Source organism: Hypomesus transpacificus, chromosome 21 (assembly GCF_021917145.1).
Source record: "Hypomesus transpacificus isolate Combined female chromosome 21, fHypTra1, whole genome shotgun sequence".
Lineage (NCBI taxonomy): Eukaryota > Metazoa > Chordata > Actinopteri > Osmeriformes > Osmeridae > Hypomesus > Hypomesus transpacificus.
The window spans coordinates 10616960-10640232 of record NC_061080.1 but is presented as its reverse complement, the minus strand read 5'-3'; the positions used below and the strand labels follow the sequence as shown (position 1 = coordinate 10640232).

At 41.0% G+C, this 23273-nt stretch overlaps 3 protein-coding genes and 1 long non-coding RNA gene across 6 annotated transcripts; 1 reads left to right on the top strand and 3 right to left on the bottom strand.

Annotated features, from left to right (window-relative positions):
• Positions 1-61: 61 nt before the first annotated feature.
• Positions 62-23224, bottom strand: LOC124483391 (zinc finger protein 2 homolog). The gene is given in 4 exon segments (XM_047043825.1): positions 62-433; positions 435-2139; positions 5167-5481; positions 22676-23224. Coding segments are annotated over 4 exon segments (2304 nt in total). The 5' UTR covers positions 22929-23224; the 3' UTR covers positions 62-402.
• On the bottom strand, positions 7778-12632 carry LOC124483395 (zinc finger protein 599-like). 3 transcript variants are annotated; one of them, XM_047043830.1, is made up of 3 exons: positions 12325-12632; positions 11487-11816; positions 7778-10717 (listed from the first exon to the last, which is right to left on the bottom strand). In XM_047043830.1, the coding sequence occupies exons 1-3, from the start codon at positions 12503-12505 to the stop codon at positions 9201-9203; spliced, it is 2028 nt and encodes a 675-aa protein (XP_046899786.1). In that variant the 5' UTR covers positions 12506-12632; the 3' UTR covers positions 7778-9200. The 3 variants fall into 3 exon arrangements, with proteins under 3 accessions (XP_046899786.1, XP_046899787.1, XP_046899788.1); XM_047043831.1 differs by having other exon boundaries at positions 11487-11801; XM_047043832.1 differs by lacking the exon at positions 7778-10717 and adding an exon at positions 10741-10945.
• LOC124483399 (zinc finger protein 436-like) lies at positions 13388-20823 on the bottom strand. The gene is given in 3 exon segments (XM_047043842.1): positions 13388-15418; positions 15420-16578; positions 19862-20823. Coding segments are annotated over 3 exon segments (1776 nt in total). The 5' UTR covers positions 20346-20823; the 3' UTR covers positions 13388-15285.
• LOC124483433 lies at positions 16907-19451 on the top strand. Its single transcript, XR_006957829.1, has 2 exons — positions 16907-17533; positions 18801-19451. It is a non-coding gene; the product is annotated as an uncharacterized LOC124483433 (long non-coding RNA).
• Positions 23225-23273: the final 49 nt, after the last annotated feature.

The following is a 23273-nucleotide window of genomic DNA, read 5'->3' as shown; positions in this document are numbered from 1 at the left end:
TTTGCTAAATGAATAAATGTACATGTAAATGAATATGAATTAGGTAGAGTGAATATATTGACTTGAGTCTTGAAATCATGTTGACAAGTTTATTTGCAACCCAAATTTGCCCAAACACCTAAACCCAAAGTTGTAGCTTGTTTCCCAAATACATGCTTTTTCCACATGACTTGAATCCTGGAGAGTGGGGAGTACCCAATTCTAAACATCTTGAAGCTTTTATAATCTGAATAACTTCTGACACAGAGTTTCTGCTCTGGTTGTCTCATCTCCTTGTTTGAAATGAGATTACACTTGTGATTACAGAGTTTGATAAATTGTTGACACCGTTAAGATTTCTCTCGTGTGTATCCTCATATGCTTAACCAATTGCGACCTTAATCAAAATATTTTATGACATTCCTAATACTGATATGGTTTCCCTCCTGTGTGTCCTCAAGTGTTGTACCAAGTTAACCTTGGAAATGAAGCGTTTGGTACATTCCTGACATTGATACGGTCTCACCCCTGTATGTGTTCTCATGTGCGCAACCAAACTATTTTTTCGGCGGAAAGCGTTGTTACATTCTTGACACTGAAATGGTTTCTCTCCTGTGTGTGTCCTTATGTGTTCAACCAGACCACCCTTGTGTGCAAAACATTTACTACAATGTGGACACTGATAAGGTTTTTCTCCTGTGTGGGTCCTCATGTGTTCAACCAGACCACCCTTTTTAGCAAAACATTTGCCACACTGTTGACACTGATAAGGTTTTTCTCCTGTGTGAGTCCTCATATGAACAACCAAAGTAGCTTTATGACTAAAAGCATTGTTGCATTCTTGACACTGAAATGGTTTCTCTCCTGTGTGTGTCCTCATATGTTCAACCAGTCCACCCTTTTTAGAAAAACATTTGCTACACTGTTGACACTGATAAGGTTTAGCTCCTGTGTGTGTCCTCATATGCACAACCATATACAACTTGCAACTAAAAGTTTTGTTACATTCTTGACACTGAAATGGTTTCTCTCCTGTGTGAGTCCTCATGTGAGTAACCAGTTGACCTTTTAGAGCAAAGACTTTGGTACATTCTTGACACTGATAAGGTTTCTGTCCTGTATGTGTCCTCAAGTGTTGAACCAGATTATCCTTGGAAATGAAGCGTTTGGGACATTCTTGACAGTGATACAGTCTCACTCCTGTATGTGTTCTCATGTGCGCAACCAAACTATCTTTGCGGCGGAAAGCCTTATTACATTCTTGACACTGAAATGGTTTCTCTCCTGTGTGTGTCCTCATGTGTTCAACCAGACCACCCTTTTGAGCAAAACGTTTGCTACATTGTGGACACTGATAAGGTTTTTCTCCTGTGTGTGTCCTCATGTGTTCAACCAGACCACCCTTTTTAGCAAAACGTTTGTTACAGTGTGGACACTGATAAGGCTTTTCTCCTGTGTGAGTCCTCATATGAACAACCAAAGTAGCTTTATGACTAAAAGCATTGTTACATTCTTGACACTGAAATGGTTTCTCTCCTGTGTGTGTCCTCATGTGTTCAACCAGACCACCCTTTTTAGAAAAACATTTGCTACAATGTTGACAATGATATGGTTTATCTCCTGTGTGAGTCCTCATATGATTAAGAAGATTTGACTCAATACTAAATATCTTACTACATTTTTTACACTGATGTACTTTCACTCCTGTGGGACTTGCCTGTGGCATCTTTCCCCCTGGAACAGCTGAATGCATTTGTGTTATTGTTGAATTGATCGTCTCTCGCAAGGGCAGCACTCCTCCATGTTCCTCCAAACTCTGAGATGCAGGACTGTCTGGAGCTACAACAGAGAGGGGCTGAGAGTCACTGCCTGATTCTGGTGCTGCAGAGTCTTGTACATGAAGCTCTGCTTTGATTTGCTCCTCAGTTGTGTTGGTGGGTAGAGAGTCTCCCTCTCTTTTGTCCCCTTTAACAGGCTGGTCAAGATGTGAACTTTCAGAGGAGCCTTTTTGATCAGAATCACGTTTTACACTGGAAGAAGTGAAGATAGAGCCTGTAGTTTCAGACTGCAGTCCTTGGAGCTGCTCTTCCTCCTGACTGGTCCACAGCTCCTGTTCCTCTTTAATATGTGGAGGCTCCGCGAGAGAGAGCTGCTGCACTTCTGGGAGACAGAAGAGAAAGGAAAATAATAATTGTAATCCTCATACTCAGCTCCACAAAACATGACCAATTAATTAAGACAAAACCGGAACATTCAGACACAAGTACGTTATACTAGTTGAGAGCTCAACCTTTAATGTGGTACAGGTGACAGGATTATGGTTGGGTATCAGTTGAATTTTTACGATTCTGATGCCGAACCGGTACTTTTAAAACGATTCTGATTCCTAAACGATTCCGATTCTTGAAAAACTGAAAAATTAAAGAAATCAAAGAAAGGCTCTTTTATAAAAAATACATAAATTAAAATTCTTTTAATGTAACAAAATATTAACATTTTAAAGTAGCCTACTTAAATATAAAACAAGTCAACCTAAATCACCTAACACACAACTACAATATTTTAACAATAAATAACAGTTACATTACTAACAAGTAACAACAGAATAAATGTTGAGTTGGTATGCTCTCCTGACTAATGGCATGTCCTGCACAGGAGAAAACTCTCAGATGTGTCGAAGAGGCCTGTACACACAGGTATGAGTTTGAAAGGGCAGACAAATTGGGGAGGCTGTCCCAGGACCAGGGACGCCCATAGAAATGGCCCCTGAAAAGGTCCAGTGAATGGGCCCCCCCCAATAGGTCTTTACTTATATTAACGCATGCATGTGTGTGTTCTCTCTCTCCTACATAAAACATATGTAAACTGAGAGGGAATTACTCAGTGATGGGAGCTACATTACAGCAAAACAAATACATCTGTATACATAAAACATAAAAGTTTAGAAGAAGAATGTAGACTAAAATTATAGTTTTTTTTCAGTTCGGTTTTGCACCCCTAACACACACACATAAAAATAACAATTTGACACACTGAGATCTGCTACACTCACATCACATTTTCTAGTATAAAATGCAATTTACCTGCCTTCATATTTGCCTATTATACAGCCATCTTCCTTGTCTTTCTGGATGCAAAGTCTTTTATAATGTATTTGAAGTCCATTTGTTTAGCCATTTCACACTCAATGGCAAGTATTGTGATTGAACCTCTCCTGGCTAATTGTGGAGCGCAAGTCATTTTAATGATTTTGAGTTTACTGAAGGACCTTTCTCCTCCTGCCACAGTTACAGGTAAAGTGCAGAATATCCTCAGAGCAATACCAGCAATGCAGAACATGCGCTTTGTCAGTGTAAGCTTTGCTCAAACTAGCTTCCTCTTGGCTAGCATCGTGGCTACTGCTGCTCGTCTCTGCAGCCTGGCTGGGAGCATCTTTCGGAGTTGACTGGAAAAAAAAAAAATTATTAGGGGGTAATGCCCTTGCAAGCTCTCTCCTTTTTTTCTTTTTTGATATCCTGATTTCTGAACAGGTCCTGTCAGCAACGAAATGAAGTCTACTCTGACATTAGTATTAGCTTAACCTTACATCAATAAATGACATCGCTGAACAAAAAACGACTCATACCATTTTTAGGAGAGACGGGGGGGGGGGGGGGGGGGGGGTCATTATGAAACAGGCTACATTTTATTAAAGCAACAATACAATGTTTATGTTAGCTTTTTTGGTGAGTCATGATGAGTTTTCAGTTCATGATTATTGCTGGCATCGTGGCCCACCACGGCTGGGCCCCAGAAAGCTTTCCCCCCTGGTGGGCGGCCCTGCCCGGGACTGACGTCTGCAAGCTGTTGAACACAGTGCATCCCTCTGCTTTAAGAAGTATCCTGTGTGTCGACGCATGTTTATATTTACGTATGTATATATATGTCTATATATATATATATTCAACGTGCTTCCCCCTTTGCACATAATCGTTTTGAAACATTTGTTGCATTTTGCGATGTCGGAATCCTTGGTTGTGAAATACAGCCACACCTTCGACCGCTTCGCTTTGGGCATTTTCAACGCACTAAAAGCTAGCTAACGATAGACTACCAGAGCAAGTGTAATATGTTTACTAGCTATCACGTGCAGTGAATGGCTAATATGCTTTTACGTCTTTTTTGGTGAGCACAGAGGGAAATATGGCATTTTAAAAGTAGCCTACATTTACGGTAGCTAACTAACAGTAGACTGCAGAGAAAGTGTGATATTTTTACGTTCGTTTCGGAGCGACAGGGGAAAATATTTCATTCTACACATTAAGTGGAACCGAAATGTGCGTTCTACTCTGGTCCGATTCCTATCGGTTGCGTAGGAACCGGTTCCATAGTGGAACCCTTGACAGGAGAGGCGAGAAAACAGCTTTGTAAAGGACAGTCTGGTTGATAGACCACATTCTATTAGTTGTATTATTTCATGGAATGTGCTGAAGTATGCAGAACTGACAGCTAAAACCCTCTGAAGAGAAACCTGCTCCTGGCAATCCCTCCACCATTACTCGATAGGATGACTAAAGTTGTCAACAAGGAAGAATGTAGACTAAAATTATAATGAAATGTAACGCTGTGGGCTCTGTAAATAAATTAAGGCAACTCCATGCATTTCCCAGAACTTCTATCTGGTGGTTTCTACACTGTACAAACACAACTACATCTATCACTCCCATGTCATTGCCTCTCATTCTTTCCTTCTGCAATGCTATTGGCTAAGCCAATGCATGGCCATCACATGCACGGGGGATGCCATCTCACGTACCATGGTTGGCCAAAGCATGCCTCTCATCCTCAAGTAGTTCTTAAGAGCAAGTTCGGGAAACGCACATAAGAAATAACAATGGTTCGTTATTTTGCTTGTAGAGAACCCTTGTAACAACTAAGATCCATCGTTATCGGGAAACGCAGTTTAGTAAGCAGGATTTGATGGCCATATTTCAGCATTTATAAAATGCAATTCAATGTGGAAGTAATCCAAGTATTCAGAATACCTTAGTCAGATTTAGTAACGTAACAGGCTACAAAATGCATTTCTGGACATGTATTCTGTAACGAAATACGTTTTTAAAGTATCCTTCCCAACACTGCCCCCTCCTACATGACATAATGATTCTACGCCCAGCAGAGTATAACATGAATGTATGAATATCTAACCTGTTCGGTGTAGCTTGATCTCAGGTTGAGTAACAATGTCAAACAGCCGTTGTATCCGCTTCCTCTCCTCTTCAGAACAAGAGATTTCTTCTTGGTACTCAGCAAATGTTATTTCAACTGCCCCGAAAATCTCTGAAGCTGCTGTTGTTAATCTCTTACTGAAAAATGCTCTGATATGCAAGTTGGAGTCCCTGGTGAACATGGAGTCTGTAGTTTCAGACTGCAGTCCTTGGAGCTGCTCTTCCTCCTGACTCGTCCACAGCTCCTGTTCCTCTTTAATCTGTGGGGGCTCTGGGGGAGAGAGCTGCTGCACTTCTGGGGAACAGAGGAGCAGTGTTTCCCATGACTTAACTAAATGTTGGCGACCCACAAAAGTCTCATTTGTCAACCCCATAGTGTCATAATGAACCAAAAATACTTTTCATAGTACCATAAAATATCTGTAACTAAGCTAGTAAAGTAGCAACGATTGAGTGTTGAGCTGAAACCCACAATCGCGAACTGACTGACAGGGAAAGCGTCACGAACCGTAGCATAGCAACAAGCAAACATTGTATCTCACACACGGGGGACAGGAGAAACGGAGGATACATTTATGGAATTATGGAAATGGTAAGAGTGCTTGTTAAATGTAGCGTGTAGGAAGTGCCCCAACAGAACTGACTATTAACAAAGTCGTGCAGAAATGTATTTGAATTTGGATCTAGAGGTAAAGGTTAGAGCTAGGTTAACTTGCTAGAGCTGAGTAACAATGCAGGGGCAAATGTGTAGCTACAAGACTAGAGCTAGTAGGGTGACTGTTTCGTGTGGTAAAGACAAACGTTAGCTAACGTTTTTGTAAAGCATATTTCAGTTTTTTGTGATGTTGATTCTTGACAAAGCAGGTTATAATATTGAAGTGTACAGTAGATGACGAACCTGCAATATTGGGTTGAGTAACAACGTTCAGCAGCCGTTGTAGCCGCTTCCTCTCCTCCTCGGAACGAGAGATTTCTTCTTTGTACTCAATAAGCGTATTTTCAACCACTCCGAAAATATCCAAAGCTGCCGTTGATAATATCTCACTGATAAATTCTCTAAACACATACAGTTTCGACATTTTTCCAGTGGAAAAATGATCATTTAGACAACAACGTTAGCTCCTGATTCTCCTCGCCCCGAAATGACAGACGAAACACAGCTGCAGACAAAATGGCGGACTTCCGTAAGAGGCAGATCCGACTGTGACGAAGAATCACGTGACTTGAGCTGTGAAAGTAGGTTTTGTACTTTTTTTCTCAGTGACATACACGGAAAAACTATTGTAGTTCCGTAGTGATGAGAAGTTTCAATAATGCATAGTTGACCAGACTTAACTGCTGATTTTGGGTGGGTAAGATCTCGGTACACTTAGAATTCGTTGGATTTACCTGAAATAAGTATATCGATCACACAATAAAATCTTGTTTTGCCAACATGAATCTTTCATTGTAATAGGTCTACACTTAGCCTGACGTTGTCATACTCATAATTCTAGTCAGAATATGAGTCTGTAAACTCTCCGTTGGGCTGTGACTACGGGGCGTGTTTCAACCGAACTGTAAAACAAATCTTGTTCTCTCGCCTCTTCGCTCAATTGGATAGACCTACAACCAATCAGAGCAACGTAATATGTTGTTTGTTTGAAACGAATTCAACCCAAGCGCTCTTTCGTGACGTTGTTGATTACGTTACTGTTGATCATCTGTCCATCATCATATAAAGCCCGCCCTGGCAATTTCATTGGTCCGTCCCGATTCTGGTTCTCTGTAGTTGTCCCTAATACAAGACCCTCCAGACCCAACTTCCCGAACAATTTTTTTCATGGGCGGGGAGAAGTTGGCCTGGCAGCCAGGCTAGGCCTACACTTAAAATCCTGTTTGATGTAAAGTTCTTATCACACAACATTTTTCACATTCAACAAACCTAATCTGTGCACGATTCAAAATGTCTTTCTAATGTGTATTCCAATATGTCAATTCCAAATAATAACAACTATTTTGTGTAGTTTCTTTGTGGAAAAAAATTAGAAATGTTGAAACAATAGTTTCAGACTAGGACTACTTTACTCTACCGTCCTCTGATCTGCTCTGCTTTTTTTCTGTTTTAGGCTTGTCTTTTCACATCTCCACACTCTTCTCTCGTTTTCATTCACTGTGTATGTGAAAAAAAACGATTTTAAAGGTATATTTTTGAAAAAATGTTTAGATTTTTTTTTTTTAGGAAAGTTAAAGTTATCTCAGAAAAAAACGTTTAGCAAGGTTTAAAGAATATTTTCGAAAAATGGTTTGCATCATTGTTGAGTATTTGTTGAGGACTCTATTGTATACTGTACTTTATTGTACTCCGTTCTTCACTTCTGCTCTTCTTTCACGTATGAAAAAAGTTTTGATAGGATGACTGCTCTCCTTTCACGTATGAAAAAAGTTTTGATAGGATGACTAAATATTTTCCAGAAACAATTCTAAAATAAGGTTTGCATCATTGATGAATACTTGATGATGAAGACCCAACTCTACTCTTCTTTTAGGCTTCTCTGTTTCCTCACTCCTCTCACTGTGTATGTGAAAAAAAGTTTCAAAAGGTTGAAATTATATTTTATTAACCAGATAACCTTTCAGCGTAAAGCATTAAACCTGCGTACAATTCTTTTGAAATATGTCGTTACATTCTTTACACTTATATGACATCTGTTCTGTATGTACTCATGAATAACCAACTATTACCTTAAACTGAGAGTTCTTACATGTCTGACATCGATAAGCATCTCACCTTTGTGTTTCCTCATATGTGTGGTCAGATTACCTTTTTAACTAAAAGTCTGGTTAGTGTGGAAACTGAAAAGGTTTCTCTCCTATGTGCATCCTCATGTGTACAACCAGAGCACTCTTGGACCCAAAGCCTCTGCAACAATGTTGACACCGATATGGGTAGAGTCCGATATGCACGTTGAGTGTTCTCCCATGATTATACAACTGATTCCTTAGACAAAATCTTTTGTTACATTCCTCACACTTGAAATGACATTTATTTCTTAACTTCTTCTCTGCTGTGTGTCTCCTCATATGAACAGCCAAATTGGATTTCCTCCCAAAGGTTCTGTTACATTATTGACACTGGTGAGGTTTCTTTCCTGTGCGTGTTCTCATGTGACACACAAGATTACCTTTCTGAGCAAATCGTTTTTGACATTGAAAAGGTTTCTCTCCTGTGTGAGTCGTCATATGAACAACCAAAGCAGCCTTATGACCATACGCATTGTTACATTCTTGACACTGAATTGGTTTCTCTCCAGTGTGTATTGTCATATGATGAAGCAAAGAGCGCTTCCAAGCAAAGCTCTTCTAACATTCTAGACACTGATAAGGTTTCTCTCCTGTGTGACTTCCCTGTGGAGTAACTTCCATGGGCAGAGTCATGTTCTTCATCTCTCTGTTTCTGCTTGAATTGACCGTTTCTAGCAAAGGCATCACTCCTCCATGTTCCTCCTCCAAACTCTGAGCTGCAGAACAGTCTGCAGCTACAACAGAGAGGGGCTGAGAGTCACTGCCTGGTTCTGGTGCTGCCGAGTCTTGTACATGAGACTCTCCTTTGATTTGCCCCTCAGTTGTGTTGGTGGGTAGAAAGTCTCCTTCTCTGTCGTCTGGTCAAGATAGGAACATTCAGAAGACCTCTGCTGAACACAATACTGTTTCACACTGAGAGAAGTTAATATGGGGGTCTGTAGTTTCAGACTGCAGTCCTTGGAGCTGATCTTTCTCCTTACTGGTCCACAGGTCCTGTTCCTCTCCCTCGTGTGTCCACATGTGTTCTACCAAATTGTACTTTCAACAAAATATTTGGTTACATTCATGACACTGATAAGGTTTCTCTCCCGTGTAAGTCCTCATGTGTGCAACCAGATGACCCTTTTGACTAAATAGTTAGCTACAATGTGGACACTGATAACGTTTTTCTCCTGTGTGTGTCTTCATGTTTTCAACCAAACCTCTGTTTGGAACACGTTTGTTACAATGTCAACACAGATGAGGTTTTTCTCCTGTGTGTGTCTTCATATGATGAACCAAACCACCCTTTCGTACAAAACGTTTGCTACATTGTGGACACTGAAAAGGTTTCTCTCCTGTGTGCGTCCTCATATGAAAAACCAAAGAAGCTTTATGTGTAAAAGCATTGTTACATTCTAGACACTGATAAGGTTTCTCTCCGGTGTGCGTCCTCATGTGAGCAAGGACATAATATTTGCTACTAAATATTTTGTTACATTCTGAACACTGATTAGGTTTTTCTCCTGTGTGACTTCCCTGTGGAGTACCTTCCATTGGCAGAGTCATGTTCTTCTTTCTTTTTCTGCTTGATTTGACTGTTTCTAGCAAAGGCGTCACTCCTCCATGTTCCGCCGCCTCCAAACTCTGAGCCTCAGGACAGTCTGGAGCTACATCAGAGAGGGGCTGGGAGTCTTGTTCATCAGTCCCTGCTTTGATTTGCTCCTCAGTTGTGTTGGTGGGTAGAGAGTCTCCTTCTCTGTTGTCCACTTGGACAGCTTGGTCAAGATGTGAATATTCAGAGGACCTCTCCTGTTTCACACTGAGAAAAGTTATTCCAGGGTCTGTAGTTTTAGACTGCAGACCTTGGAGCTGATCTTTCTCCTTGCTGTTGCACTGCTCCTGTTCCTCTCCCTTGTGTGTCCACATGTGTTCAACCAAGTTGTACTTTCGACAAAATCTTTGGTTACATTCATGACACTGAAAATCTTTCTCTTCCGTGTTGTATGTCCTCATGTGTGCAACCAGATGATCCTTTTGAGTAAATAATTTGCTACAATGTGGACACTGATAAGGTTTTTCTCCTGTGTGTGTCTTCATGTGATGAACCAAACCACCCTTTCTAACAAAACGTTTGCTACATTGTGGACACTGAAAAGGTTTCTCTCCTGTGTGCGTCCTCATATGAAAAACCAAAGAAGCTTTATGTCTAAAAGCATTGTTACATTCTAGACACTGATAAGGTTTCTCTCCAGTGTGCGTCCTCATGTGAGCAAGGACATAATATTTGCTACTAAATATTTTGTTACATTCTAAACACTGATTAGGTTTCTCTCCTGTGTGACTTCCCTGTGAAGTACCTTCCATTGGCAGAGTCATGTTCTTCTTCCTTTTTCTGCTTGATTTGACTGTTTCTAGCACAGGCATCACTCCTCCATGTTCCTCCTCCTCCTCCAAACTATGAGCTGCAGGACAGTCTGGAGCTACAACAGAGAGGGACTGAGAGTCACTGCCTGGTTCTGGTGCTGCACAGTGTTGTTCATCAGTCTCTGCTTTGACTTGCTCCTCAGTTGTGTTGGTGGGTAGAGAGTCTTCTTCTCTGTTGTCCACTTGGAGAGTTTGGTCAAGATATTTCACACTGAGAGAGGTGAATATGGAGTCTGTAGTTTCAGACTGCAGTCCTTGGAGCTGCTCTTCCTCCTGACTGGTCCACAGCTCCTCTTCCTCTTTCATCTGTGGGGGCTCCGGGAGAGAGAGCTGCTGCACATCTAGGAGACAGAAGAGAAAGGAAAATTATTGTAATCTTCTTTATTCATTTGTTACTCAACTTGCTCAAAAAACATGTATGTTTAGTAGAAAAACATGATCAATTAATTAAGACAAAACCAGACTTACCATGCTGCACAACATAGACACAAATACTTTATACTAGTTGAGAGCTTGACCTTTAATGTTGAACAGGTGACAGGAGAGGCGATAAAACAGATGTAGCCTTCCTAAAGGACAGTATGATTGAATAACCACAATCTATTAGTTGTATTATTTTATGGAATGTGCTGGGGTATGGAGAACTGCCAGCTAAAACCCTCTGAAGAGAAACCCGCTCCTGACAATCCCTCCACCATCACTGTATAGGACAGTGGTTCTCAACCCTGGTCCTCAAGTACCCCCTGTCCTGCATGTTTTAGATGTTTCCCTGCTCCAACACACCTGATTCAAATGAATAGTTGTTAGCAGGCTTCTGCATAACTAAATAACGACCCATTCATCGGAATCAGGTGTGTTGGACCAGGGAAACATCTAAAACATGCAGGACAGGGGGTACTTGAGGACCAGGGTTGAGAACCACTGCTATAGGATGACTAACGTTGTCAACAAGGAAGACTGTCGACTAAAATTATAATGAAATGTAACGCTGTGGACCATGTCATGATGCAACAGCACCAACCACACCTTTCCAATTCAGCTTTCCCCCTCCTACATGACATAACGATTCTACACACAGCAGATTGTACCATGAATGTATGAGTATCTAACCTGTTCGGTGTAGCTTGATCTCAGGTTGAGCAACAACGTCAAACAGCCGCTGTATCCGCTTCCTCTCCTCCTCAGAACGAGAGATTTCTTCTTGGTACTCAGCCAATGTTATTTCAATGGCCCCGAAAATCTCTGAAGCTGCTGTTGTTAATCTCTCACTGAGAAATGCTCTGATATGCAAGTTGGAGTCCCTGGTGAACATGGAGTCTGTAGTTTCAGACATCAGTCCTTGGAGCTGCTCCTCCTCCTGACTGGTCCACAGCTCCTGTTCCTCTTTAATCTGTGGGGGCTCCGGGAGAGAGAGCTGCTGCACTTCTGGGGACAGAGGAGCTGTGTTTCCCATGACTTAACTCAACGGTGGCAACCCACAAAAGTCTCATTTGTCAACCCCATAGTGTCATAATAAACAAAAATACTTGTACACTTTAGATTACATCATAAAAGACCTGCAACGTTTTGTGTTGCACAGTTGCTCAGCACGTGGCATACAGCAATGGCAAATGTGTACTAGGGTGACTGTTTAGTGTGGTAGAGACAGATAAATTAACATTTTTGTAAAGCCTGTATCTGTTTTTTGAGATCTTGTCTTAGTGAGTCTTAACCATCGCGTTGTGTCTGCGTTCTACCATAATGTTTTTATCTTTTATTTAAGAATCCGATGTCCGTCAGGTATTATCTGTTTCATTAGGCTAGACTAGGCTACTTACAGTACATTTGCGTTACACTAACCCTGGAGACAGAGAGCAACATAAAGCGACTACTCTGTCACTCTGGTTACTTCATATCAGACGGAAAGATTCTAGACAAAGCAGGGTATAACATGGTATAGATAACGAACCTGCAATATTGGGTTGAGTAACAACGTTCAACAGCCTTGGTAGCCGCTTCATCTCCTCCTCGGAACGTAAGATTTTTTCGTTGTACTCGATAAGCGTTTTTTCAATAACTCCGAAAATCTCTAAAGCTGCCGCTGATAATATCTCACTGATACATTCTCTAAACACATTTAGTTTAGACATTTTCACGGTGGAAAACTGATAGTTTACACAACAACGTTAGCTCCTGAATCTCCTCGCCAAAAGCACAGATGCAGACAAAATGGTGGACTTCGGCATTCTCTCCACTTGGAATAACGTGGTACCGGTTCATGGGACACCACTGGATAACAAATTCAGGAAATGACGCACCAAAATGAACAGGGCTTATTTAACTTCGTCTCTTTAAATCGATTGTCATTGATTTGAGTTTCCATTGCATTCAGAAATAAACAACCACGCAAATTGAAATTTATATCGGAAATGTATGAGCCGACATCAAACAAAACAGGTACTTAACGTAGTAAGCTTGGTCAAAATATGTTATTTTATTACTATAATATTGTTGTTTTTAAAGTCAGGAGTTGTTTGCAATGCAATTTGCAATCATTTTTGCAGGTTACAAATCTTTTTTCAGAATCCGATTTATTTGGCATGTATGTTACACAAACACGGAATTTACTGTGGCAGGGAGGTGCAAACAATAAACATATACGGAACTTAAATTAAGTAAAAGTACAATAGTTTAACTAATTCTAAGAACTAAACAATCTAAAATAAAAACGATTAAAAATATATATAAAAATAAGAATAAAAGTGAGCAGCATGAGTGGGCAACATAGTGCAAATGAGATACTGAGGTAAAGGTGGCTTGTGCATAGTGCAATAGGTGTCAGATGGACTAATAATAGTTAAATAAATTTCAGTGGGAGTCCTTGGCCTTGTTGAAGAGGTCAGTAGCAGATGGAAAGAAACTGTTCTTGTGGCGTGAGGTTTTGGTCCTGATGGACCGCAGCCTTCTGCCGGAGGGGAGTAGCTGGATCAGAGTGTCCAGGGTGGGAGGGGTCAAGGAGAGGTGAAAGAGGTGAGGATGGACTCAATGATGTCTATCTATATGTTTGGCTTTGCAAGTTACAAATCCTTTTTGCAGAGCTTCCTCTAATTTCACGCCATATGAGCGTTTCCATGACATTCCGAAATATACAACCACACAAATTGACCAGCCGGCATCACACAAAACAGGTACTTTACGTAGCAAACTTTGTCAAAATCTGTTCGTTTTATTACTATAATTGTGTAGTTTTTAAAGTTAGAAGTTGTTTGCACTGTAATTTGTTTTTGATTCATGATTGATAAGCCCGACAGAGTTCTCCTACATTCTTGGCTAATGGGTTGATGCTATGGTTGTTAGTGACTTTTTGGCATTCAATTACATGTAGGAACATCTATCTGTATTACATGCTTAGACGTATCCAATGTTTAGCAGTGTTTATTATGACCAGACCATCCACAAATCTCAAAGCAGAACAGCCATTTCTCAGACTGCCTCTCAGGTTCACAACCCCTGGTACCCTGAATGTGCTTCCTGCTGTTACCAGGGATGGCTTGACCTGGTGACTGCTTGCTGATGCCTTCTACCTCCATGCTCTTTCACCTAATCTGCATCCAGTGCTGATCCCAATCTCCTGCTGATCCCAACCTCCTGCTCTTCATCCAGTGCTGGTCCCAACCTCCTGCTGGTCCCCGCCACCAACCCCAAACCCTGCCCCCCCTAGACCTGTTCTGTGAACAGTCATGGCCCCAATGCTTTATGTTTCATTACTGCACAGGCTATCAAACAGGTCGGCTTTGGACTTAGAACTGTTCTTCAGTCAAGACTGGACATGCACTAAAAACCTGAGAAATTGCAACACCACATACACTCAATTCACACACTTGGATGTTTGACCATTAGACAAACACCACTAAACACATACACCCCTTGCTTTGGTTTCGTTTCTGCAGGTTATTATTGTTTTCTTTGTGTTAGCCTATGCATTTTTTAGTTTTGAGGTGTTAAATATCTAAATATCCATATATATTTATATATATCCAGAAGCCCAATTCACACCACACAAGTTTGTTGCCTCTCTAACTTGTTTCCATTAGGTTGACACAATGTCAAATGTTCCAATGTTGTTCTAATATTTCCTTGCATTTGGTTTTGAAATGGTTTATATGTTTTGCTCCTTGTGTAACTTCGGCCTTTGCTTTAAGCTTAAATATCTCTCGCATTTCTTTTTTGGCAGTTGCGTTGGCGACCGAGGAGATGAGCGGGTTGGGTCCAGTAATGCGGTCATCGCTTCTCTGCCTTTAGGTTAGGGCTTGTTTTTTGGGGGGGCCGGTGGCGTTTTCCCGCCCTTTAACTTGATTAAATTATTTTCGGTGGTGTCCAAAGAATCGGGACCACGTTATTCCTCAAAGAGGAAGCTCCAAATGCGACGAAGAATCACTGAGCTGCGGAAGGTGTATTTCTTTTTAAAATCTGTGACATACAAAATAAATAAATGAAGGAAATAAATGGAAAAAGTATAAAGGGCATACATACACACTGGTAAATGCGTTTATAATTAACTTGAAAATATATTTATGTATAATATATGAACTAATGTTTATGTATTAATAATGATGGCCGATTTGATCCTACACATACATGATTCAACTTGTCAAGGGAATTCCTAATTAATATGAATTAGGTAGAGTGAATATATTGACTTGAGTCTTGAAATAATGTTCACAGGTTTATTTGCAACCCAAACATGCCCAAACACCTAAAACTAAAGTTGTAGCTTGTTTCCCAAATCCATGCTTTTTCCACATGACTTGAATCTAGGAGAGTGAGGAGTCCCCAACACTTAACATCTTGAAGCTTTCATAGTCTGAATAACTTCAGTTTCAGCTATGGTTGTGTAATATTCTCGGTCGAAATGAGATTACACTTGTGATCACGGAGTTCGATAAATTGTTGACAATGTTGAGGTTTCTCTCCTGTGTGTCCTCATGTGCTTAAACAATTGTGAGCTTGAGCAAAATCTTTTGATACAATCATGACACTGATATGGTTTCTCTCCCGTGTGTCCTTATATGTTCAACCAAATGTAACTTTTGGTAAAATCTTTTGCTACATTCCTGACACTGAAAAGGTTTTTCTCCTGTGTGTGTCCTCGTGTGTTTAACCAGATTACCTCGTTCAGTAAATGCTTTGTCACATTCCTGACACTGATATGGTTTTTCTCCTGTGTGTGTCCTCATGTGTCTAACCAGATGCCCACTTTGAGTAAATGTTTTGTTACATTCTTGACACTGACATGGTTTATTTCCTGTGTGAGTCCTCATATGAACAACCAAAGTAGCTTTCTGACTAAAAGCATTGCTACATTCATAACATTGATATGGTTTCTCTCCTGTGTGTGTCCTTATGTGTTCAACCAGACCTCCCTTTTTGGCAAAACGTTTGCTACAATGTGAACACTGGTAAGGTTTTTCTCCTGTGTGTGTCCTCATGTGTCCAACCAGCGTAGATTTCTTATTAAAAGTGTTGTCACATTCTTGACACTGATATGGTTTCTCTCCTGTGTGTATTAACATATGATTAAGCAAAGTTTGCTTCAAAGTAAAGCTCTTCTTACATTCTAGACACTGATAAGGTTTCTCTCCTGTGTGAGTCCTCATGTGTTTAACCAATTGTGAGTTTGCACAAAATATTTTCTTACATTCATAACATTGATATGGTTTCTCTCCTGTGTGTGTCCTTATGTGTTCAACCAGACCACCCTTTTTAGCAAAACGTTTGCTACAATGTGGACACTGGTAAGGTTTTTCTCCTGTGTGTGTCCTTATGTGTTCAACCAGACCACCCTTTTTAGCAAAACGTTTGCTACAATGTGGACACTGATAAGGTTTCTCTCCTGTGTGACTGCCCTGTGGCGTACCTTCCATGGGAAGAGCCTTGTTCTTTCTTTTTCTGCTTGATTTGACTGTTTCTAGTAAAAGTTGCACCTCAGTTGTGTTGGTGGGTAGAGAGTCTCCTTCTCTGTTGTCCATTTGGACAGCTTGGTCAAGATGTGAACATTCAGAGGAGCCCTCTTGATTAGAGTCCTGTTTCACACTGAGGGAAGTGAATATGGAGTCTGTAGTTTCAGACTTCAGTCCTTGGTGCTGGTATTCCTCCTGACTGGTCCACAGCTCCTGTTCCTCTTTAATCTGTGGGGGCTCCGGGAGAGAGAGCTGCTGCACATCTGGGAGACAGAAGAGAAAGGAAAATTATTGTAATCTTCTTCATTCATTTGTTCCTCAACTCGCTCAACAAAACATGTATGTGGTAGAAAAACATGACCAATCAAAACCAGACCTACCATGCTACAAAACAGACACAAATACCTTATACTAGTTGTGAGCTCGACCTTTAACCTTAAATGCGTGAGTTCTAAATATTTCCGATGGTCCCCACAGTGCAAGTTATTTTTCTGAAACGGTAGCTAGCTTTAGTTAGCTTCCGGGCTAAGTTACCTAGCATAATACTCCCTAGCTACTACCATGCTAGTGTTACTTGTTAGCCTTTGTTGGGGGATTTTTGTGACCTTGTGACCTCAAGAAAGGAGTCAACTAGGACAGGGGTTAGATGAGGAGAGGAAATAGCCCACGAAGGGAACTAGGCCAGGAAAGAAGACTTGTTTATCCCCATGTTTATCCCCATGTAAGGAATTAGGTGAGAGAGGAAGCTGTTTGGGTCCCATGCTCGATAATGAGAAAGAGTGAGCTGGGAGAGTCACTCTCCCCCTCCCGTTAGAATGTTCTGTTCAGAGAAGGAGTCAGGTCGGGGTGACCTAATAGGGAAATGTTGCTCGAGTGAGACCACGGGTTGTGCAAGAGGGACCACGGGTTGTGTAAGGACAGCCAATTGAGGGAGGATATCTGTTTATCTTGAACAAACTGTGTGTTGTCTGATAATGGCCAAACATATTTGTGTGACGTAATAAGACTGTATAAAAGCTCTAGTCTGTCAATGCATGGTAGACTTCTCTGGCTAGAGAAGCTCTGCGTGTGATTCCAAAATACCTGGCAAATAAACGACGCCTTTGCAATCAATCTCCTGACTCCAAGCCTGTTAATTCTTGCTTCACTAAGAACCACTTTCGAGGCTCCAACAATTGGTGATTACCGACGTGATTCGCTACATCTACATTTAAGAAGGTAGGCAATGAAAAAAACCTGTAAAGAACCTAATGAATGCATAGATACGAATCTTGAACTAAGAGAAAGTGAAAAGGCTTTGGAGAAGGGGAGTGGTTGCAAATGTGTTAATTGCTAGGATGTATGTCTCCCTGAATGTAAGAAAAGATTGAATGTATAAATGTTTCTTGCTAAAAGCTTTCTACTGTCGTACTATTAAGCTCAGGCAAGGGGGTCTCCGGCGGCCTCTATTTATAACCTGTTAAGTTTAGGTACAAACTTGCTATGGACCTCAGTTAAAACAAATCTGGGTAACAAGAGGACATAACTTTGATAGGACTTTTGAATCAAGCACCAGTAAAATTCAAAAGTCTGGGGAAACCGTAATTTAACCAACAAATGGTTAAAGCGTGTGTAATCAGAGTAATATGGTTGCGCTTCAAAACAAGGCTGTTGAAAAAGATCAGGTTAGCCGACGGTGCCAGCGATTCGGGGGGTGCCTGCGTGTCTAACGTTTTTCAACAGACCTCAAACAAATTATTATTGTAAATATCCGTTCTGGCTAAAAAGTTGCACTATTAACAACGAGTGACAGCAAAGTATAGTGGCCACTATTACTTCAGTCGAAAGTGAGTCAGGACTAGCTATCCGAAAAGATTCATCTTAAGACGCGCTGAAAAAACTTGGGTTAGACGGATATCCGTAGATAATGTCTATAATGTATGAAAAGACGTATGTTTTTATGGCATTCCGTGAGATGGCAGTCTTGAGGAGTTCTGAAAGTTCCCAAAACAGCTGTGGTCAATAAGGCTGTTTAGGGAGCGAGAGGAACCAAAAAAGACTAAAATCTCCGTTAAAATGCTAAAAAACATATGGAAGATGGAGTCAGGAAAAAACGAAGTGATAAATCTATAGGCTGTTTTTGATATTGACATATAAAACCCTCAAAAATCAATGAGACGAGTCTGAAAAAGTGAGAGAGTACGGCTGTTGCGCAATCGTTTCAGACTCGCTTCAGGGAAGCGAGTTGTAAGGGAGGGGGTGAGCAGGTTGGTAAAAAACAAGGGCGTTGCCCTAAGCAATGTGTGAATATCGAAAAAACGGCAAGTGATGAAAAGAATAAAGTATAAGAACAATAATTTAATTAATTGATGCAATCACCGAGAGAAAGTTATGAGATAAAACAACAAAATGGTCAATTTGGGAAAAATCACGGCAATGGGAAAATACTACTGACAAGATCAAGTGTGGTGAAAGTGTCTTACATGCTGTTCTCTGAACATTACAGACGCTGATCCGGGCATTTGGACCCCGGTTGTATGAAAAAACTCTCCTCAGGGAGGAGTAGCGAAAATAAACTGTTGCCATGTATAAAAATAAAAAAAGGAGGAAAAATGAGTGTGTCTCCATTACTGTCGGCTGAATGTTTGCCTCGTTCAACAAACAACTCATTTACATTTATATGTACAACTACATTCACATAGGCTAAGGACTATACTAGGAAGAATGTAAGCAAATGGCATATGTATAAAAACCTGGCCAGTAACACCCATATCTTTAAGTCTAGATCTGCCTGTCCCAGTCCAAAACATCATGAGAGACCAAACGAGCCCGAAAAGGGAGGGTACGGGAGCCATCCTACCGTCTGACCAGACCAGCCCAGCTGCTCCTCTGCGCGTGACCGCACAGGAAGTGCTCAGCCTCAAATTCCCTCTTCTCCGAGAACGCCTCCTCGGGATGAACAAGAAGTGGGCCAAACGCACGGCCACGATGACAACAAACTGGCCGGAGCACGGGACATTTGACCTAAGCCTCTGCGACCTTCTAATTAGTACATTTTGAAACCATATTAAAGCGTTTGTCGCATAATTTTTGTCTATCGAAAAATATTCAATTGGAATAAAATCGCATGGTGACGAGACCTGCATTCAAACTATCACATATGTGCAACGCTACTCCTTAACGGGTTAATGATGTACACGTGAAAAAAGAGGTGTGAAAAAAGAGGTAAGAAAACAGATGTAGCCTTCGTAAAGGACTGTCTGGTTGATGGACCACATTCTATTAGTTGTATTATTTTATGGAATGTGCTGAAGTATGGAGAACTGCCAGCTAAAACCCTCTGAAGAGAAACCTGCTCCTGACAATCCCTCCACCATCACTCTATAGGATGACTAACGTTGTCAACAAGGAAGACTGTCGACTAAAATTATAATGAAATGTAACGCTGTGGACCATGTCATGATGCAACAGCACCAACCACACCTTTCCAATTCAGCTTTCCCCCTCCTACATGACATAACGATTCTACACACAGCAGATTGTACCATGAATGTATGAATATCTAACCTGTTCGGTGTAGCTTGATCTCAGGTTGAGCAACAACGTCAAACAGCCGCTGTATCCGCTTCCTCTCCTCCTCAGAACGAGAGATTTCTTCTTGGTACTCAGCAAATGTTATTTCAATGGCCCCGAAAATCTCTGAAGCTGCTGTTGTTAATCTCTCACTGAGAAATGCTCTGATATGCAAGTTGGAGTCCCTGGTGAACATGGAGTCTGTAGTTTCAGACTTCAGTCCTTGGAGCTGCTCTTCCTCCTGACTGGTCCACAGCTCCTGTTCCTCTTTAATCTGTGGGGGCTCCGGGAGAGAGAGCTGCTGCACTTCTGGGGGAAGAGGCAAGACAACAGTTAGATGCAACCTCTGTAGGGACAGTACTGTTTCCTCTAGGATTTGTTTCGTCAGCGGCAGGAGATTTAGAAGTTCCTTCAAAATGTAGTTGCATAAAAAGACTCTGAGCCCCTCGCTATCTGAATCGTACTGTACTAGTGCCATCTGAGCCCCTCGCTATCTGAATCGTACTGTACTAGTGCCATCTTCCACTCAGGCATCTATTTCTTCTGGAAGAAAAATGGTAACAACGTCATCAGAACAGACAATTAAGAATATTTGAACACACTATCTTAAGTAAACGTTGTTGGAATGTATTTTCTTTACTGAAGTTACGTTGACGGTATATTCACTGAGTTCGCTATAGCCTGACAGCTGCAGTGCTAGCGCAAGTTACTATAATAACTTTATCCAGAACATTATTTCACAATTAATACAATATTAATGATTATTTGGCCATCTACATCACAAACATTACATTGCGTATATAAATTTAAACGGTCAAATACGTCTTACTTAACATTAGCTATCTGGTTCGATGTATATTATATCTTGTGCTATCTTGAATGTAATGTTTCTTATTGTATAATAATAATGTATTGTATAATAATAATGTGTTGAATGGAGTCAGGTGGCTGAGCGGGTAGAGCATCGGGCTAGTAATCTGAAGGCCAGTTCGATTCCCGGCCGGTGCACATGACGTTGTGTCCGTGGGCAAGGCACTTCACCCTACTTGCCTCGGGAATGTCCCTGTACTTACTGTAAGTCACTCTGGATAAGAGCGTCTGCTAAATGTCTAAATGTAAATGTATAAGAAATTAATCAAACACGCGTTGTTCTTCGAGCTAGCCAGGCCAGTTCTTTATTCTGTCGACTAGTCTTCCTCTACAACATAATCAACACACTCTCTGTAGCTGTGACCAACACTGCCACCTATTGGTGACAGCCATACAAAAAGAGAGTTGCGACACTTCGATAGTAATCGAAGAATGCGGAAGTATAGCGTGTCATGTGCGACCAGGGCATGACATTGGCACCCACCCACCCGCCAAATGCGGGTAGAATTCGGCTTTGGCGGTTAAAGCAGTCACTCTTACTAGCCACTTTGGCAGATGGAATTCTATCTCTCACTATAAGATTTTTTATTGTAGTCTTCTCAAAACAAAATGATAAACTCATTGCAGGGCTCTCAAGCCTCAAGCATTGACCGTGAGACGCACGCATTTCAACCAGCACGGATCGTTTCCCCCTGTGTTAAACAGTCTCGGCCACTTTACGTTCGTTGCTAAGCAACATAGAGGTGGGGAGTTGATTCCACCACTGGGGGGCCAGGCAGGAGAAGAGCTTGTGTTGGTAGTTAGATTCCAAATGCAGTTCGAGCTCGACTAGTGGGTCTGGTAAGCAACTCTTTTACTGTTGCTAGCAAGAGAACCAACAGTTGGTTGGTTTATAGTCTTTCAAATTAGTTTTAGTTATTGGTGTTCGTTTGCATACAAAGTTAGTCTTCTCTTATTAGCCTAGTTGTATCTGATCAGAGGTAGCAACAATGAATTTACACTTAGTCTTTTAGCAGATGCTCTTATCTAGAGTGACTTACAGTAAGTAGCCTAAGGGACATTTCCCCCCCCCCGAGGCAAGTAGTGAAGTGCCTTGCACAAGGACACAACATCATTTTTCATGGCCGGGAATCGAACCGCTCAGCCATCTGACCCTCTATAATTGCATGTACAGGGGTCTCCTATCTTCCAGCTAGCTCTCGCCGCTCGGCACGAATTTCAGGTCCACTCACTAAAACCAAACTTGACCCTCTCAGTGGACATATTGTATAATAAAATGTTTTATTAAATGCAATTGGTTTTCTTGTATATTCTATTCTACTTACCAAACTGCTTTCTTGTCTTAAATTGAGCAGTGCTGGTGTGATTGTTATCTAGATTAGATTCAACTTGCATCAAGTACTACAAATATGAAAGTTGTTAACGTGATAAATTTTAGGTGGGCTGATGGATAAAAAAACGTGTTTAACAAGTCCCATTTACTTCAACAGTCGAAAGTTAAATGTTCAGTATAACAATAGTCCTCATTAGGCTATAGTATGGTAGCTAGCATAGCCATTTCTAGCTCTGCTTCACATAAATGTTAAAGTATCAGACATACACAACACACCAGTAACCAATTGATGAGTTAACACCGAAAATATCAGTAAATGGAGATGATGCTGCTGGATGTCCCATAGAAAACAAACAGGTTGACAGCGGTGGGTTTTTGGAACTACAGCGAGCTACTTGAACCACGTGATCACGTGTCGGTGGAAAGTGTCGTAACTCTATGTAAATCTACATATTTAGAGATTAACGCAATATATGACGTCTTCACGTAATCTAGTGACTTTTCAGAGAGACCATAGCAATTTCTGGCGAGATGCATCTGTCTTAAACCATTTTCAGATATTTCATTATTTAGCAGCATATTATGACATGAATAGGCTTTCCAACCTGTTCGGTGTAGCTTGATGTCGGGTTCAGTAACAAGGTCCAACAGCCGTTGTATCCGCTTCAAATCCTCCTCAGAATGAGAGATTTCTTCTTTGTACTCAGCATGCGTTTTTTCAAATCCTCCAAAAATCTCCAATGCTGCCACTGTGAGGATCTCACGGATCAATTCTCTAAACGCATCTAGTTTAGACATTTTAGCGGTGGAAAACGTGATACTTTTGGCGCCTTGCTCTCTCACTCGCTCAGATATCATTTAGAACACTTCCGTCTACCTTCATAGCATGAAATGAAACAAGCAAACCATGCGGAACAGACTCCAGAAATCCAGCTTTGTTACCGCCCTTCGACACGCTTCCCTAATAGCTCAAACTTAAGTCGAGGATAGCGCTTTCAATGCATATTAATTTGATATTGTTATTACGAATTCCATTATATATGTATGATGCGTTCATTAAATTCAATAAAGATCGTGAAGGGAAAAAATTATAGCGTTTCCGGGTCCCGCACGTAAATCTTTCCGGGTGTAAACAAATGTCTTGTTATTGAAGAACAGCCTAACACGTTTTCATAATATAATAGTGGGACTACAACATGTGGT

Bases quoted from the DNA above. Each gene is read 5' to 3' on its own strand.
- LOC124483395 (XM_047043830.1), bottom strand. From the start codon at position 12,505: ATGTCTAAACTAAATGTGTTTAGAGAATGTATCAGTGAGATATTATCA. The intron at 11,817-12,324 runs GTTCGTTATCTA...TGGGAAACACAG, and splicing joins TACTCAACCCAATATTGCAG to CTCCTCTGTCCCCAGAAGTG. The intron at 10,718-11,486 runs GTTAGATACTCA...TCTGTCTCCTAG, and splicing joins GATCAAGCTACACCGAACAG to ATGTGCAGCAGCTCTCTCTC.